Source organism: Macrotis lagotis, chromosome 1 (genome assembly GCF_037893015.1).
Source record: "Macrotis lagotis isolate mMagLag1 chromosome 1, bilby.v1.9.chrom.fasta, whole genome shotgun sequence".
NCBI classification, from domain to species: domain Eukaryota; kingdom Metazoa; phylum Chordata; class Mammalia; order Peramelemorphia; family Peramelidae; genus Macrotis; species Macrotis lagotis.
The window spans coordinates 600157591-600176100 of NC_133658.1; the positions used below are offsets into that span (position 1 = coordinate 600157591).

At 38.8% G+C, this 18510-nt stretch overlaps 1 protein-coding gene across 1 annotated transcript in view; it reads left to right on the forward strand.

Annotated features, from left to right (window-relative positions):
- Positions 1–4286: 4286 nt before the first annotated feature.
- CYP27C1 (cytochrome P450 family 27 subfamily C member 1) overlaps positions 4287–18510 on the forward strand; it is a 46272-nt gene continuing 32048 nt past the window's right edge. Inside the window, exon 1 of the mRNA XM_074214938.1 lies at positions 4287–4631. Coding sequence (XP_074071039.1) covers positions 4287–4631 — 345 coding nt within the window. The remainder of the gene's footprint in view (positions 4632–18510) is intronic.

Consider the following 18510-nt stretch of genomic DNA (forward strand, 5'->3'; position numbering starts at 1 on the left):
CAAGTCCTTGAAAATTCTTATTGTATTTAATTTACTAAAGTAAATAAAATTTTTCCAAAACAAAGAAATCTAAATTCATTCTTTATGTATATAATTCCATTAATACTACTAAATCCATTAAAAAAAAACTAAGGTATCTACAATGTGCAAAGCTCATAAGTAGTTATGAAATAGCAGAAAAAGAACTGCTGTATCAGACTAAGTAACTCATTTTTTAAAAAATTAAATTAAAATCAATTATTTTCTGTTTAGAAGCATTTTTAAAAGGTAATCTGCTCCTCTCACTACCCTTAAAGCCCCATTAAGCAATTTTTAAAAAAGTAAACCCTGGGTGGCTAAGTGGCACAGTGGATAGAATACCATCCCTGGAGTCAGAAGTACCTGAGTTTAAATCTGACCTCAGATACTTAATAGTCACCTAGCTGTGTGGCCTTGGGCAAGCCACTTAACCTCATTACCTTGCAAAAACTAAAAAAAAAAAAAAAAAGAAAAAGTAAACCCTGAAAATAAAGTTCTCAATACATAGCTGCAGAGTCTGGAAAACCAAAATTTTACATTAGCCATATCTGAAAATAAAAGTCTCTTTCTTCTTTTTTAAGTTCATTATTGTTTTATCAGGTGAGGGGAATGTTTCATCTTCATTCTTTTGGATTTGTTTGTGATTGGGTCTACATTCTAAAGTTTTTCAAAGTTGTTTTATTTCTATTTGTTCTATTGTTCTAATTATTCTATTTCTGTTCACTTTGCATCTGTTCAAAAAGGTTTTCTAAGTTTTCTTTGAAATTACCCATTTAATCAATTCATATGGTACAATAATATTCAATTACATTCATAAACCACAATGGTATAACTAAATTAAAGGCAGGTAGCTATGTGACACGGTGGCTAGAAGTGACTCAGTCAGGAAGACAGGCTCAAATGTGATTTCTGACACAATGGCTGTGGAACCACAGGGAAAGTGGCTTAACTTCTGTGTGCCTATTTTCTCATCTGTAAAATGGGAATATTAACAGCATCTGCTTTACAGAATGGCAGCTAAGGGCTCAGCACTGAGCCTGGAATTAGGAAGATTCATCTTATTGAGTTCAAATCTGATCTTGGATACCAACTAGCTGTATGACCCTGGCCCTGTTTGTCTCAGTTTCTCATGTGTAAAATAAATTGGAGAAGGAAATGGCAAACCACTGCCAAGAAGACCCTAGTCAACACAACTGAAAATGACTGAACAAACAACCTCAGTCAAGTTGTTGTAAGAATAAAATAGAAAAATATTTATAGTAATTATTAGTGTCTGGCTCATGGTAGGTTTGGGGTACATGCTTATTTTTTTCCTCTTCCCATCATCATTTTCTGATCATAGTTCCAAATTACTTTCCAGAATGGTTGAACTTGGGGTAACTAGGTGGCGCAGTGGTTAGAGCACTGATCCTGGAGTCAGGAGGACCAGGGTTCAAATCCAGCTTCAGACACTAAATAATTACCTTGGGCAAATCACTTAATCCCATTGCCTTGCAAACTAAAAACCAAAAAAAAATTTCTTCATCAGAATGTTTGAACCTCTTTAGTTCTACCAATAGTGTACTGGTATTAAGACACTTGACCATAATAATTAGTCCTGTGAAGAGTCTTGTCCTATGTAAATCACTCCTCATTTCTTCCCCCAGGAGAATTCTAATAGGAAACTCAGCCCACTCCTTTGAAGGTAATAAATGTCCCTTATTTCTTAAGTTAATTATGTCCCCTAAAGAAAAAAGGTTCCACAGGATCTCCTAGTTATCTTCCTCTTCTCTATTGCCAGTCTGGTAATTATAAGGTGCACTCTCAGTTGTTTCAATTTGTTTATCTCTAATTATTAGTTTTAGAGCAGTTTTTCAAATCATTCTTGATAGTTTGTATTTCTTCCTTTGAAAACTGCCTGTTTATATCTTTTAGCTATTTAGCTAATGTGGAAATGGATCTTGGACTACATGTTTTGAAATTCTAGAAGATTAGAAGAGTAATGAATTTGCTTTTTGATAAATAGGACTCAGTTTAATTTCATTTGGCTCTTGGGAGGTGTTGGGGAAAAGTACCATGAACAAATTGTCCTCTATACCTAAGGTTTAAAATTGTTAGTTGAAAAGATCACTAGATAGGAATCACTTTGTAAATTAATCTCTTTGTATGCATATATACCTATTTTCAGTGTCTGTTCTAGTCTTCATTTCTCTTGTATAACTGACCAAAATAAAGGACTGAAAAAAAATGCATTTTTCATTGTGTTTATGCAATATAGTTTTGGATATGGCTTGAACTGAATTTGCTAGAGTAATGGAATATTTTCTATTTCTCAATAATTCACACCCATTCCCATCTAGTAAATAATGAGCATTTATTAAGTGCCTACTATGTGCCTGTCAGTCACTGTGGAAAGACTTGGTGATACAAAGAAAGGCAAAAGATAGTCTCTGACCTCTTGTTCACATTCAAATCGGGAAGACAAGAAGCAAATAAATGTCAAACAATATATATTGAAGAAAAGAACAAGAATTAAAAAGTATTGGGAAAGGCTGCCTTAGAAGTCAGGAAGCCAGGGAAAACAGGAGGCAGAGTTGAGATTGTTGTTCATTTGTTTTAGTTGATTCAGACTGTTTTTGACCGCAGTTGTGGTTTTCTTGGCAAAGATACTGGAGTGGTTTACCATTTTCTTCTCTAGTTCATTTTACAGATGAGGAAACTGAGGCAAATAGGGTTAAGTGACTTGACCAGTGTCTAAGTGTCTAAGACCAGATCTGAACTCAGGAAGATGAATCTTCTTGAATCCAGGCCAGGCGTTCTATGCACCATGGTGCCATGTAGCTATTCTTAGAGATGAGTGGTAAGGGTATTTCGGAAATATGGTACCACTAGAGAAAATGCTTAAAGTCAAGCATTGTGTTTGGAGAGTCTTGTTTGTGGAACCCCAGGGAGGCCAGTAGTATCTTGGAGAAAAAGGAAGAAGGTGGGGGGGAGGAAGGAAGGAAGGAGAGAGAGGAAAGGAGGAAGAAGGAAGGAAGGAAAGAAGAAAGGAGGAAGGAAAAGAAAGAAGTGACTGAACAACAAAAACCTCTTTTCTTCAAGCCTCAAATAATAGATTTTAAATATGTATGTTACCATATTTAGTAATATCCACCACAAAATTAAAATTTTCCAAGGAACAATAGTTTGTGCTTATAATTTTTTAATTCCCCAGCTGTAGGGAATACAATTTTTCTCCATCTTCAAAAGAACAGACATTTCCTAGATATCAAGACTTTCCTCCTCTGAAAATCATATTTACTGCCAAAATTACTCTCTTTGTGGAAGGTATTTCTCTTTCCCATTGGGCACCGGCATCTGGATGCTGAGTGGTCAAAACACACCCTCAATGAGAACGCTGCACGTCTTTAAGCATTGTGCAACAATGTCTCGTCACTTTTAACACGTATAAGAGTAAAAACCAATTGTTCAGGAAATCCAACCATTCACAACACAGACTCATCTCACCTCCTCAAATTAGCTGAAGATGGTAGAAGGAGTTTAGACACAATTAGAGATTTATCAGAGCACCTAGTCAAAAAGCAGAAGAATTCATCAGCAAGCAAACTGATTTTGCAAAGGGTGTGAGTCATTGCTAGACAAAGTGGGTCGATGTTCCTCGAAGAAATAAAACTTATTTGTTCTTGACATTTGCAAACCATGAATCAAAAAAACATAATTCTAATTATTTCAAGAACAAGGTAAAATCATGTTGCTATTATAGAAAGAACTGTCGTCAAATGTTGTAAAACTTCGGTTTTTTTTATCTCTCAAATCCTGAATTACAACTGCATGGAGTTCTCTGTACCAAGAATTTAACCTTTTGTTTTGAAAAAAAGGTTAAATATAAAAATGAGCTAGCTTATACCATAATAGCCATTCATTTAAATGAAGGAAATAATGTCTATTTCTAAATTGTGTGGGTGCATATGACAAAGTTATGGGGGTGCATGCCATGGACAACAAAAGTTTGTGGTTAGGGAAATTGCATAATTGGTAAATTGATCTGTTCTGAATAAAAAAATAATAATAGATACATTCTATTCTGGTCTCATCACAGACCACCCCCCCTTTTCCAGCCTTAGGGGAGGGAGCCTTTAATAATGGTCTGTGTAAACTGATGCCCAAGCAGTAAGAGTTTGAAGAAGAGCTGCTTGTACAAGTTAAAACCGAGCAAAGAGCAACCAAAAAAGGGAACAGCCACTGAAACAAAACAAACTCTTTTAAAAAAGTATTATTATTATTTTTAAATGGCTCTCTTTACCAAGATCTTGAAAGCCCATTACAAGCCGGCTTTAGTACCTGAATGGAATGGGATTTTGGATCGCTTCGTTTTTGTCAGCAGGTTTCACCAGCTGCCCAAACCTACTGGCAGCCAGAACCGGGAGGTACAGAATAAAGCGGCAGCAACAGGCGCTGAGGACAAAGAAGAAGGGGAGATGGTGGCGGCAGGAGGAGGGGAGGTCCCGACGCCCACCCCGCAGCGACATCATGCCAAGGTGAAGTCCCTGGACGAAATGCCAGGGCCCGGAACCCTGGCTAACCTGGTAGAGTTCTTCTGGAAGGATGGCTTTAGCCGGATCCACGAAATCCAGGTAAGGTCTCTCTCCAGAAGCATCCCCCCCCATCCCTCCCCCCCAACTGCTTGCTTTGTGTTGCAAACTAGTTGGGGAAGGAGTTGACTCTTCTGTCCAGTTGTCAGCCCGGGCCGGGGGTCATTGCCAGATCTGTCCGGAGGACATTTACCGTGCAAGTCCGTTTCCAGACATCTCGAAAGTTCTAGGGGTGTGTGTGTGTGTGTGTGTGTGTGTGTGTGTCTGTGGGGGGACCTCATGAGGAGCACGGAGGGTTTCGGCACCCGGACCGACTGCCCGGCCTCTTCGGGCTGATTATGAGGCGGGAAAAGGAAAAGTGGTGAGGTTCGGGGGAGTGCGGGGAGCTCGCTTTTGTTGCGTTCTGTGGGGGTGCCCCCCGGAGGGGGCAGGCGGGCGGGGGGCGCGGAGCGGAGGCCCGCTATGCCCGGGCACGGAGGCGCTCTCCACGGGCTTGCCCCGCCGGCCTTTTTTCCTTTTTGGCGCGTCCACACAAAGCCAGGGAAGGGGCCGGCCCCGCGCTGCGGGGGCAACTCGCGCCCCTCCGGGACGGCGCGTCCCCCCCACGCTGCTCCCACCCTCGCGCGCTGCGGCGCGCGCCTCGGCCTCGGCTCCCTCCCTCCGACGCCCCCACGGCACGGGGCGGGGCTCCGGGGCTTTGATCGCGCCCCCCCTCCCTGGCTCAGGTTCCGAAGCGGGCCGGGGCTTTGCGCATGCGCACGTCGGCCGGTTGGGTCCTGCGGAGTCCGGAGCATTGGGAAGGGGAGAAGAGGGTGGGGGTGGAAGGGGAGGTGGCGGGGTAGAACCTGTTCGCGCTCGGTAAATCTACCCAGGTGCGTCAAGAGAACTTTAGGTGGCGGGGGAGAAGGACGTTTCCTTTCCGTGCCCGTCCCTCCGCGCTTAGCCGTTCCCACTGTCCCGCTAGCTCTTCCCTGCAGGCACCCCCCACAGGCCAAATAAGCAGACCCAAGCCACCGGTTGCTTAGGAGACGCAGGGGCCACGTGGAGCTCGGCAGAAAGAGGGGGCGGAAGGTGCCGGGAGGCGTGTGGGCGGGGCCGGGGCGCCTTTCTGATTGGTGGAGTGGCACGCGGGGGGGCGGGGCTTTCCGGGAGCGCCCCTCGGCGCTGCCCGGCGGCCCGGCTCGCGTGCGGGGCTCGGGGTGTGGCCCCAGCCGGCCTTTCCGAGGCCCCAGCCGGCCCCCGCGCGGCTTCCGAGCTGTGTTCTCACCCGCCCCGCTTTGGAAAATCAGAGGGACCGTAGGATGGTGGACCCTACAGAGAAAGGGTTTGGTAAATCATGAAATTCTATAGAACCTTCCAGAGAAACTCTATCTTTTATTATCCATTTTTACTTTTCTGGTTTGGTTTTTTTTTATTTATTCTGTGCTTCTCTAAACGAGGCAAAGGAGTTACCCTCCATAATCACTCAGTGAACAAAGATTTATGGAGAAGATGCTTGTGTGTCCAAGATCAAGATGCTGTGTTTGGCGCTTTTAAATCTACATATGACAGTTCCAGAAAGCTTGAGAGACTTAGAATCTACTGATCAGATGAGGCAGGGGCGGCCCTGGAGTCCGGAGTACTTGAGTTCAAATGTGACCTCAGACGCTTAAAAATTACCTAGCTGTGTGTCCCTGGGCAAGCTACGTAACCACATTGCCTTGCAAAAATCTTAAAAAAAAAAAAAGACATACAGAAAAGACATTAGAGACCTGCTAGTCCTTGATAAGTCAATAAACACCAGGTGCCCAATAGAGAAAGAAATCAGAGGCTGAGTTGGTGAGGAAATGGAATTTGAGTTGGACCCTGAAAGATGAATAGGCAGTTAAAAATTCTGATAAATGACATGGAGCCCCGACAGATCTTGACTCCAGAGGACTGATGATTACTACCCCACTTCTGACAAAGAAGTGGTGGATTCAAGATGCAAAATGAGACAGTTTTTGGATATGGAGAATATTTGAGTTTTTTCCCTTTTTATTATTTTAAAAAGGGTGGGAAAAAAGAAATTCTTAACTGAAAAATAAGTTTATTTTTATTTATTTATTAGGTTTTTTGCAAGGCAGAAGGGGTTAAGTGGCTTGCCCGAGGCCACACAGCTAAGTAATCATTAAGTGTCTTGAGGCATTTGAACTCTGGTCCTCCTGACTCCAGAGCCGGTGCTCTATCCTCTGCGCCACCTAGCAGCCCCTAGAAAAATAAAAGTTTAAATGAAAAATAAGAGATAAATAAGTTTTAGATAGGCAGAATGAGAGTTGAGAGGGCATTTGAAATGTATAGTAGTGAAGTGTTAGTAGCCCTGTTAATTAGAGAGGAAGATTGTAGGAGAGTAGTAGAAAATAAGCCTGGAAAGGTATTTAAGCAGATTGTGGAGGATTTCAAATTCAGTAAATGATATATATTTTTAATCTGTAACTTAACAAGCAAAAACATATCGTCCAGCAGCTATAGCTTCTGAGAGATTTTTCCCCAAATTTATTTTTGAAAACCAAGTTAATTAGCTCTACATTTAAATACTGTGATAGTAACTTAACAACATGTTAATGAATCCTAGAGACTAAGTTCTTTTTCAGAATATATTTAATTTCTGTTAGATTCTTAAATTCTTTTAAAAATTGAATGAATCTTTATTAGTAAATTATCAAATGAATTCTTTCTGATATGGAAAACTGATGATATACTGAAAATATTGCTGGGGAAGCAGAAAATAATAATAAATCATATTCTTTTTTTAAAATTTAAGGCAATGGGGTTAAGTGACTTGTCCAAGGTCACACAGCTAGGCAATCATTAAACATTCTGAGGTTGGATTTGAACATGCTCAATTCACTGCACAATCTGCTGCCTCAATCATATTCTATTTAAATCATAAGTTAATACCGTAGAGATAATTCCATTCACAAAATATGGATTAATGGATTAATAATGCTTCATCATTATATTAAATAATGAACATAATGGAAAATCATATAACAATCCTACACAACTATTTAAAGGCTACATTTTACATTCAGAAGTGATTAATCATGGAACTGAAAGGGAAAAATTCAACTTTTTGCACAGTAATACCTTCTTAGCAATATAATTTTAATGTTGAGTAATTAAAAATATAGCAACAACCTTAAGTAACAAATGTTAGCTAACCTTCTAAAACCACTGCTTGGTGGCAATTCTTTTATTCATATGTGTTAATTCCATTAACCTCGCACAATTGATTCCAAACCTGTCTAAATCAATTATTCTGCCTTGTGATGGCAAAGTATTACTGAGCCTATGTATGTGAATGACAGATGGGAGATAATGCTTCATGAAATGCAGTATAACAGGAATAAAATGAACATAATAGAAAACCATATAACAATCCTGCAACTATTTAAAGGTTGCATTTTATATTCAGAAATGATCAATCATGGAACTGAAGGGGAAAAAATCAACTTTTTTATAGTAATGCTTTCTTAGCAATAAAATTTTAATGTTGAGTGACTAAAAATATAAAAAGACCCTGAACATTAAAAAGATCACTCACAAAAGATATTCCATCCTCCCAACATTCACTAACTCATATTCAAATTAAACATCTTTTTTGTCCTCATTGTGGCCTCTGATTTCCTGACCCTTCATTTTTTTCCAGGCTATTTACCCTATTCTGGTTTGCATATCTCCATATAGTGCCGTTACTCCATAATTTTACACTTCTCTTTCCACTGTTGCTCATCTGCTAAATCCTCATCCCTAGTCCACCCCTGATTTCTGATTCCTTTTACTTTTTCTCCCAGGCTATTGATTATAGCTGAATAAAGATGCAAAATTTAGGTGATTATGCCACTATAAATAAATGTACAAGCTTTATAAACTCAGATGGATCTTCTCCACTACTCAGCATTCCTTCTGCTCTTCCTAATGAATCCCTATCTACCTCCTCTTGGTTGACTATCCCAAACCTGTCTCACTCTCAGCTTCAGTGCCACGAAAGATGATAATTTTTTATTTCACTGAGATTAAGGCCTTTTTTGTGGGGGATACTTTCAACACCCCTTTCTCTGATTCTCAAAAATTCATTCATTCTGTCCTATTCTCTTTTCTTATCTCAGAGGAAGAGTTAGTTAATTCTATTCCTTGTTAAAGGTGATTGCTTGACCTGTGTTCTCCTATCTCCTTTGAGTTCTTCCTCTGGCTGTTACTCTCTTTCATACATCTTTAATCTCTTTTTACTAAGTCCTTCCCATCTACCTAAAAATCTGATTTTAATCTCAAAGAAAAATTTCTCTCGACCCTTCTTCCTTCTCAAATATCTGTCTTTCACCACTCATTTTTTTCTCTAGCCCTTGCTATCAGAGTTCATTCTCACTCTTCTTCACTACTCTACTTTGTAAAGTTATCAGTGATATATTTACCAAATCCAGTGACTTCTATTCATCTTCCTCCTTGACCTTTCTTCAGGATTTTCTTTCTTCGGTATATTCTTTATGACCCTGGATTCCAAGATGCCATGGTGCCCCACCAGCATCCCTCTCAAGTCAGCCAGGGTGCTTTCTGTAAAAGTCCATATGGTACAGTTCACAGTCAAAAATTAGCACTTCAAGCATTCATGACTACAATAAACTGGTAGAACTGGAAATTACACTCACTTCCAAGTACATATTACTAAATTTTCACCAAAATTTCATTTTATCAAGTTCACATAAGTTACTTCTTGTCATGGCATATCCAAAGACCTTTCTGAATCCAAAGACAATAAAGAAAAAAAAGGAAAAGAACAATCAAACTTTGGGACCGCTAGGTGGCGCAGTGGATAAAGCACCGGCCCTGTAGTCAGGAGTACCTGGGTTCAAATCCGATCTCAGACACTTAATAATTACCTAGCTGTGTGGCCTTGGGCAAGCCACTTAACCCCATTTGCCTTGCAAAAACCTTAAAAAAAAATCAAACCTTTATGCTCAGAAGGAAAGTCTAGTCTGAATAAAACTCCCAAGGCACTGGGCTCTCCTTACAGGGATCAGGAAACATGGGATCAACTGAAAATCATCCCCTCGCTTATTGTGTGAGAAACTAGACTGTCTTAGATAAAAATTTCCCTATGTCCTTGAAATGCATATAGTACATGAAAATTCTCCAGGAATCCCTTAAACACGTATGGCAATTCGGTTGGAAGTTCAGACAAAAAATTTCAACTGGAACCCAGCCATTTACAAGGTACCCAGAATTTTCACAATGGATCCTGGCAATAGAAGTTCGAAATCATTCCTCACTAATAAGCAGACAAATGTAAAAAGAAAAAGAAATCAGACATATCCAGCAAATGCCAAAGAAATATATGTCCTCCCCAAAAAGGGATGAAGCCATTAAGATTCATAAAACATAAGGAAAACCTTATCCCCTGAACCAGCAACCCGTAAGGATCTCATACAAGATGTCTGGACTCAAATCACAATAACACAAGCAATCCAAATATGCTTAAAAGTTTAAAGGGGGTGGGGAATGGGGTGGAATAACTAGGAGCTACTAATGATGCATTAAGGTAATTGCTAGCCACTGTTTCTTCACGACACAAACTCTGTACTGCTCATATTTGCTTCCATACGCATCAATGAATACACTATTACAACAGATATCAAAATATAAGTATTCGATCAAGCAAAACTTTTCTCAAAAGAAAAGTTTGATCTGTAAAGAACCCATAATGGAAAACTGACATCTAAAAATAGAAGAAAAATGTTAATTTTCTCTAGTATATCTCTGCTGGGGTATCCAAGAAGAAGAGTACCAATGGAAAATTTCTCCACTTGGATGCTTCAAATGTGTATGTTTGAAGCTCTCTTGGGGTAACACTTCCCTCAATACTCTCTTCAATTAGCACTTTCAAGCTTTGTTCTTTTAAGAATAGTTTCTAGAGATAACACTCTAAGTGGCTTCTCATGAGCTCCCACTGTCATCAGTAGTCACCCAGAATCTTTTAACCTGAAAGCAAAGAAACCAAGATGATATAATAATAGCTACAAAATAATAGCTACAAGGTATACTCATATACAAATACAGCATCCTTGGAAAGACAGAGTTCAAACAGAATTCAATGGACTCTTTGTAGAGTCCTCCTGAAATTCCATTTTACTGGGAAGACTTAACTGGGCTTCCAGGAGCTACTTCTCTTCATTACCAGCTCTCTTCTTTGCTACCATAGAGCCTAATTCTCAAGTTGCTTCTGCCTTCAATTGACTTTTCTGTATTTGTAGCTATCCTTCAGCTCTCTTGAACTAATGAATTCTGAATGCCTCCTGCTTTGCTATTAAACACTTATTGAGGGGAAGGAGAGGGAAGAGAAAAGAAAAGAGAGGTATCCTTTTTTCCTTTGCAAGAATCTTATGATAGGGAGCTGTCCTACAAATCTCTATACTCGGGAAACTTGTCTAGGGCTTAGCTGTTTTAAAGCTCACAAAAGTTTGGCTAATTTGTTTGCTTGACCAGTCTTATTATTCCCTTCTTTACTCAGAGACCCTTATAAAAGGATGCTACAAAGTAACAACATTAAAACTTCACATTATGTAACTACTTCCCATGACTACATCAGCCCAGCCAGGAGGGGTGATGAGAATTATATTCCCCATTCTTTTACTTGTGTATATGCTTTCTCAAAAAGGACTTGGACTCCTTGAGAGCAGGGACTGTTTCATTTACTTCTTTGTATTCTCAATGTCTGGAACAGAGAAGGTATTTAATAATTGTTTGTTCATTTATTGGATTGCCTTGGTTTGGTACCATTTTTGCTAATGCTGTCCCTCAGGCCTGGTATGTTTCCCCTCCCCTTTCCTTTAAAGACTAACTAAAATGCTATCTACACCATGAAGCCTTCACTGCTGCCTCTAGTTAGTAACTACTTTTAAGGCCTTGGACCTCAGAACCCAAGACCTCACATAGAACTTTATGATTTGATATTATAGCTAATTTTGGATGACCTCTCCCTAACTAGATAATGATGCCCACTTAGGGTAGAGACTGCATCTTATTCCAACTTTAAACACACTCAATGTTTATCAGAGTGGCCTGCATAATTTTGGGGGTGGTCTGTAACTGTGATTTTGTGAATGTACTGTAAAAAATCCTATTGTAAAAACTTCCCTCTCCCAATCCAGATCAGTAATTCTGTTATTTGTAGCACTGAGTCATTAATTAAATGATTTGACCATTTTCACACAGCAAAAATATATCAGAGGCAAGACTTAAATTAAGTTTTCCCTGACCCAAAACTCAGTTCCCATCCATTAGACCATGGGGTCCATGAATCAAAAATTTTAGGAAGTGAGTAAGGGAAAAAAACCTCATCTTTATTTTCACTAATCTCTAAAATTTAACTTTCCTTCAGTTAATGAATTTTTTTCTGAATTGTTTTTAGGAGTTAATGAATTTTTAAAAATCATTGTGAAAAGAGGTTAATAGACTTTGCCAGATTACCAGAGGAATGCTGTAAGAGCTCCTAGGGTGGGTTTTACTGCTTCATATTCAATGTAAAGTAGATGCTTAATTTTGTTAATTTGTTTAGTTTGTTGAATAAAATTGCATGTTATCTTCTTTTCTTGTCTCTGACAATTCTCAGTATCAGGTAGTCCATATCTGGGAAAATTGTTTTCAGATATCCCAGTGAAAAGTGTTTTAATTCATCATCTAAATTCTAAATTGCTAAATTCATTTTTAAAAGTATAGCTCCGGCAGACTTGGACTTCTGGCCAAGATGGCGGAGACAAGACAGGCACAGTTCTAAAGTCTCCTGATCTCTCCCCCATCTATCACATGAAACAAACCTCTTAAAAGAAATCCGAACCACAAAACCCATAAAGAAAAGGCAGGAGAAAGAACATCTACCTCAGGATTTGTCTTCTGCAGCATCCTTGGCTGAGTACCGGCGGGTGAGTCTGAGCTCAGAGGGAGGATCAGCCCCGGATGAGCCAGATTAACAGCTGAATTGGAACCGGGAGTCTGAGGGCCCGAGAGCTGAACCTGCTGAATCAGTGGTGTGGCTGGACGAAGGGGACTTGGGTCCGTGGGGAAGCAGAGGTGCTGGTGTTGGGGCTGTCCCCCTGGAGCTTGGGGAAAGGGCTGCGGGGAGAGGTCTGATGCAGGACAGCTGCGGACACCATCCCTGGGTTCCTCAGGTCTGAGAAACTCTGAGTCCACGCCTCCATTGCACCGAGGCCTCCAAAACAAACAATTGCAAACTACTTCTGCCTCAGGCAAAAGGAGAAGGCCTCTCAACCAAGGTCACAGACACTCCAGAGAAAGCAACTAGCACCTCCTACTGGCCAGCCAGAGAAACTGCACTCAGTAAAGCCTTTAGCAATCCCAAGCCCAGGTGAACCAGCCCCCCCCCCCCAACTCAAGGTCTTAGCATAATGAAGAAGGGTAAGCGGAAAGGTGGATCCATAGAAAAATTCCTGGAAGGGAAAGACCCCAACTCAGAGACACCTGGAACCTCTGAGGACAATACAATCTGGTCTCCAGCACAGAGAGACTTCCTTGAAGAAATAAGGAAGGAGCTTAAAAATTTGGGAGAGACAATTAATACCTTGCAACAAGAAAACAAAACCTTAGAAAGTACAATTGGACAAACACAAAAGGAGAATAAATCTCTCAGATCCTCAAATGAGCAAATGCAAAAAGAAATTAATTCTCTCAAAACCTCAACTGGTCAAATGGAAAGCTCTTTCAAAAGTAGAATTGACCAATTGGAAAAGGAGTTGCAAAAGGTTAATGAAGAAAACTCCTCCCCCCAAAAAAGAATGAAGTCTACAGAAACTAATGACTCCATGAGAGAGCAAAAGTCAGTTAAACAAAATCAAAAAATAGAAAAAATAGAAGCAAATGTAAAATACCTCATCAACAAAACCACTGACCTCGAGAATAGATCGAGGAGGGGCAACCTGAAAAGTATAGGACTTCCTGAAAACATTGAAGAGAAAAAAAAGCCTGGACTTAATATTACAGGATCTAGTGATGGAAAACTTCCCTGATATCATGGAATCGGAGGGCAAAGTAGTTATTGAAAGAGTACATCGATCCCCACCAGAAAAATATCCTAAAATGAAAACACCAAGGAATGTTGTGGCCAAACTCCAGAACTGTCAGATAAAAGAGAAAATCCTGCAAGCAGCCAGAAAGAAACAATTTAAATATCAAGGAGCCACAGTAAGGATCACGCAGGACCTGGCTGCATCAACTTTAAGGGATTGAAGGGCCTGGAACGAGATATTTCGAAGAGCATGGGAGTTTGGAATGCAGCCAAGAATCTACTTTCCTGCAAAGCTGAGCCTTCTCTTCCAGGGAAAAAGATGGAGATTTAATGAAATGGAAGAATTCCAAAAATTTCTGATGAAAAGACCAGAGCTAAACAGAAAATTTGGACATCAAACAGGAGGTTCAAGAGACACATGAAAAGGTAAAAAAAAGGGGGGTGGTAAAAGGAAAAAAAATGCAATCCAGGAAGTTGAAACTGGCTATATCCCAGCATGGGTGGGGGGGGGGAGACTCTTATAAATCCTGACAAATGTAACTCTAACAGAGAGAATATACCTAGCCAGAAATGATGGCCATCCATGACCTATCCATGAGACTGCTATCTAATGGGATGTAACTGGCTTTAACCCCACTTGGGAGAAAGACTCTAATAACTCTCAGGAATTTTGACTCTATTCAATAGAATATACTGAACTAGAAGGGACAGACACTCAGAATTTTCTATGACTTAGAATGATCTAAAAAAATACACTACCTCCCTAAAAAGGGGGACAGGAAAGAGACGGGAGGAGGGAGGGGATTGAATGGGACAAATCTCATTACACTAAGAGGTACAAAAAAACCTATGGTAATAGAGGGGAAGAAGGGAGCAGAGGAGAAACACCTGAATCTTCTTCTCATTAGACTTGGCTTAAAGTCAACCTACACATACTGAGTTAACTTATAAAACATCTAACCTTTCAAGTATTAAAAGGGGAAAAGGGAGGGGGATGGAGAAACGGAAGGGGAGTGGGGGAAATAAGGGGAAATAACAAAAGGAAGGGAAGGGAAAAGTGAAAAAGGGAAAGAGGAAAGAAAAGGGAGGGTGTGATGTAGGAGGGCAAACATACTGAAGGGGGTGGTATTCAGAAACAAAATACTGGGGAATATGGATAAAAGGGGGGAAAATACAAACAGAGGGAAGATAGCACAGAGGGCAATAAAGAATTAGTAATCATAACCTTGAATGTGAATGGGATGAACTCTCCCTTAAAACGTAAGCAAATAGCAGAGTGGATTAAAAACCAGAATCCTACAATATGCTGCTTACAAGAAACTCATTTGAAGCAGAGAGATACATATAGAGTAAAGGTAAAATGTTAGAGCAAAATATATTTTGCTTCAGCTGAAGTAAAAAAAGCAGGGGTAGCAATCCTCATCTCAGACAAAGCAGCAGCAAAAATATATTGTGTTAAAAGAGATAAGGAAGGAAACTTTATCCTCCTAAAAGGTACCATAGACAATAAAGTCATTTCAGTATTGAATATATATGCACCCAGTGGGACAGCACCCAAATTCTTAGAGGAGAAGCTGAAAGAACTACAGGAAGACATAGACCCAAAACTCTACTAAGTGGGAGACCTCAACCTCCCACTATCAGATCTAGATAATTCAAATCATAAACAAGAAAGAAATTAGGGAGGTAAATAGATTGTTAGAAAAATTAGATATGGTAGACTTATGGAGGAAACTGAATGGGTATAGAAAGGAATATACCTTCTTCTCTGCAGTACATGGAACTTATACAAAAACTGACCATGTACTAGGACATAAAAACCTAATGATCAACTGTAAAGGCAGAAATAGTGAATACATCTTTCTCAGATCACAATGCAACAAAAGTCATATGCAATACTGGGCCAAGGAGATATAGACCCAGAACAAATTGGAAACTGAATAACCTCATTTTAAAAAATGAGTGGACCAAAAAACAAATTATAGAAAGAATTAACCATTTTATCCTAGATAATGATAATAATGAAACAACATACCAAAACCTATGGGATTCATTCAAAGCAACTCTCAGGGGATATATTATAGCTCTAAATGCTTATATGAATAAATTGGTGAAAGAGGAAATCAGTGAACTAAACATGCAAATAAAAAAATTAGAGAAAGAACAAATCAAAAATCCCCAATCAAATACCAAATTAGAAATTCTAAAAATTAAAGGAGAAATTAATAAAATCGAAAGCAAAAAAAACATTGAATTAATAAATAAAACCAAAAGTTGGTATTATGAAAAAACAATAAAATTGATAAACCTCTGGTCGATTCGATTAAAAAAAAAAGAAAGAACAAAACCAAATTGCTATTATTATAAATGAAAAAGGTGAACTCACCACCAATGAAGAAATTAAAGTAATAATTTGAAATTATTTTGCCCAAATCTATGCCAATAAATTTGATAATCCAAGTGAAATGGATGAATATTTACAAAAATATAAGTTGCCCAGGTTAAATGAAGAAGAGATTAAATACCTAAACAACCCTATCTCAGAAAAAGAAATTCAACAAGCCATTATGGAAATCCCTCAAAAAACTCTCACAAGTGAATTCTACCAAACATTTAAGGAACAATTGGTTCCAATCCTATATAAACTCTTTGGAAAAATAGAGAAAGCTGGAACTCTGCCTAATTCTTTCTATGAAACCAATATGGTACTGTTACCTAAACCAGGAAGAGTTAAAACAGAGAAAGAAAATTATAGACCTATTTCCCTGATGAATATAGATGCAAAAATCCTAAATAAAATCTTAGCAAAACAACTACAACAAGTTATCACTAGGATAATACATTATGATGAAGTAGGATTTATTCTAGGAACGCAGGGTTGGTTCAATATTAGGAAAACTGTTAGTATACTCAATTATATCAACAACAAACCTATCAGAAATCATATGATCATATCAATAGATGCTGAAAAAGCTTTTGACAAAATACAGCATCCATTCCTATTAAAAACACTAGAGTGTAGGAATAAATGGACTGTTCCTTAAAATAATTAGCAGTATCTATCTGAAACCATCAACAAGCATTATATTCAATGGGGGAGAGGCTAGAGGCATTCCCAATAAGATCAGGGGTGAAACAAGGGTGCCCATTATCACCACTACTATTCAATATTGTATTAGAAATGTTAGCATCAGCAATTATAGAAGAAAAAGAAATTGAAGGAATTAGAATGGGAAGGAAGAGACAAAATGCTCACTCTTTGCAGATGACATGATGGTTTACCTAGAGAATCCCAAGAAATCATCCAAAAAACTACTGGAAACAATTAGCAATTTTAGCAAAATTGCAGGTTATAAAATAAACCCTTATAAATCCTCAACTTCTCTCTCTCTCTCTCTCTCTCTCTCTCTCTCTCTCTCTCTCTCTCTATATATATATATATATATATATATATATATGTATATGTCTAGCAAGAAACAGCAGGAAGAGCTAGAAAGAGAAATCCCATTCAAAGTAACCCCAGACAGTGTAAAATATTTGGGAGTCTGTTTGCCAAGACAGACTCAGAATCTTTTTGAAAACAATTATAAAACACTTCTCACACAAATTAAATCAGATTTAAATAACTGGGCAAATATCAACTGCTCATGGATAGGTAGAGCTAATATAATAAAAATGACAATTCTACCAAAACTAAACTGTCTGTTTAGTGCCCTACCAATCAAAATTCCAAAAAATTACTTTAACAAGTTAGAAAAAATTGTAAGTAAATTCATATGGAGAAATAAAAAGTCAAGAATTGCCAGGAGCTTAATGAAAAAAAGTGCAAACGAAGGTGGCTTGGCACTGCCTGATCTAAAATTATATTATAAAGCATCAGTCATCAAAACTGTTTGGTATTGGCTAAGAAATAGAGTGGTGGACCAGTGGAATAGACTAGGTGCAAAAGCAGGAGATGATTATAGTAATCTGCTGTTTGATAAACCCAAAGAGTCTAGCTATTGGGATAAAAACTCCCTCTTTGATAAAAACTGCTGGGATAATTGGAAGTTAGTATGGAAGAAGCTTAGATTAGACCAATACCTCATACCCTTTACCAAGATAAGATCCAAATGGTTACAGGACATAGACATAAAAAATGATACTATAAGCAAATTAGAAGATCAAGGACTAGTCTACCTGTCAGATCTATGGAAAGGTGAACAGTTTATGACTAGGGAAGAGTTGGAGAACATCACCAAAAAACCAATTAGATGATTTTGATTACATTAAATTAAAAAGCGTTTGCACAGATAAAACCAATGTAATCAAGATTAAAAGAAATGTAGCAAATTGGGAGACAATCTTCACAACTAATGATTCTGAGAAAGGACTCATTTCTAAAATATACAGAGAACTGAGTCATATTTTTAAAAGCCATTCCCCAATTGACAAATGGTCAAAGGATATGCAAAGGCAATTTACAGATGAGGAGATCAAAGCAATCCATAGCCATATGAAAAAATACTCTGAATCATTAGTTATTAGAGAAATGCAAATTAAAGCTTCTCTGAGGTACCACCTCACACCTCTCAGATTTGCCAGTATGACCAGGAAGGATAATGATCATTGTTGGAAGGGATGTGGGAAATCTGGGACACTATTACACTGTTGGTGGAGCTGTGAACTCATCCAACCCTTCTGGAGAGCTATTTGGAACTATGCCCAAAGGGCAACAAAAATGTGCATACCCTTTGACCCAGCAATACCACTACTGGGTCTATACCCTGAAGAAATGAGGAAAAAGGGTAAAAACATTACTTGTACAAAAATATTCATAGCAGCCCTGTTTGTGGTGGCAAAGAATTGGAAATCCAGTAAATGTCCTTCAGTTGGGGAATGGCT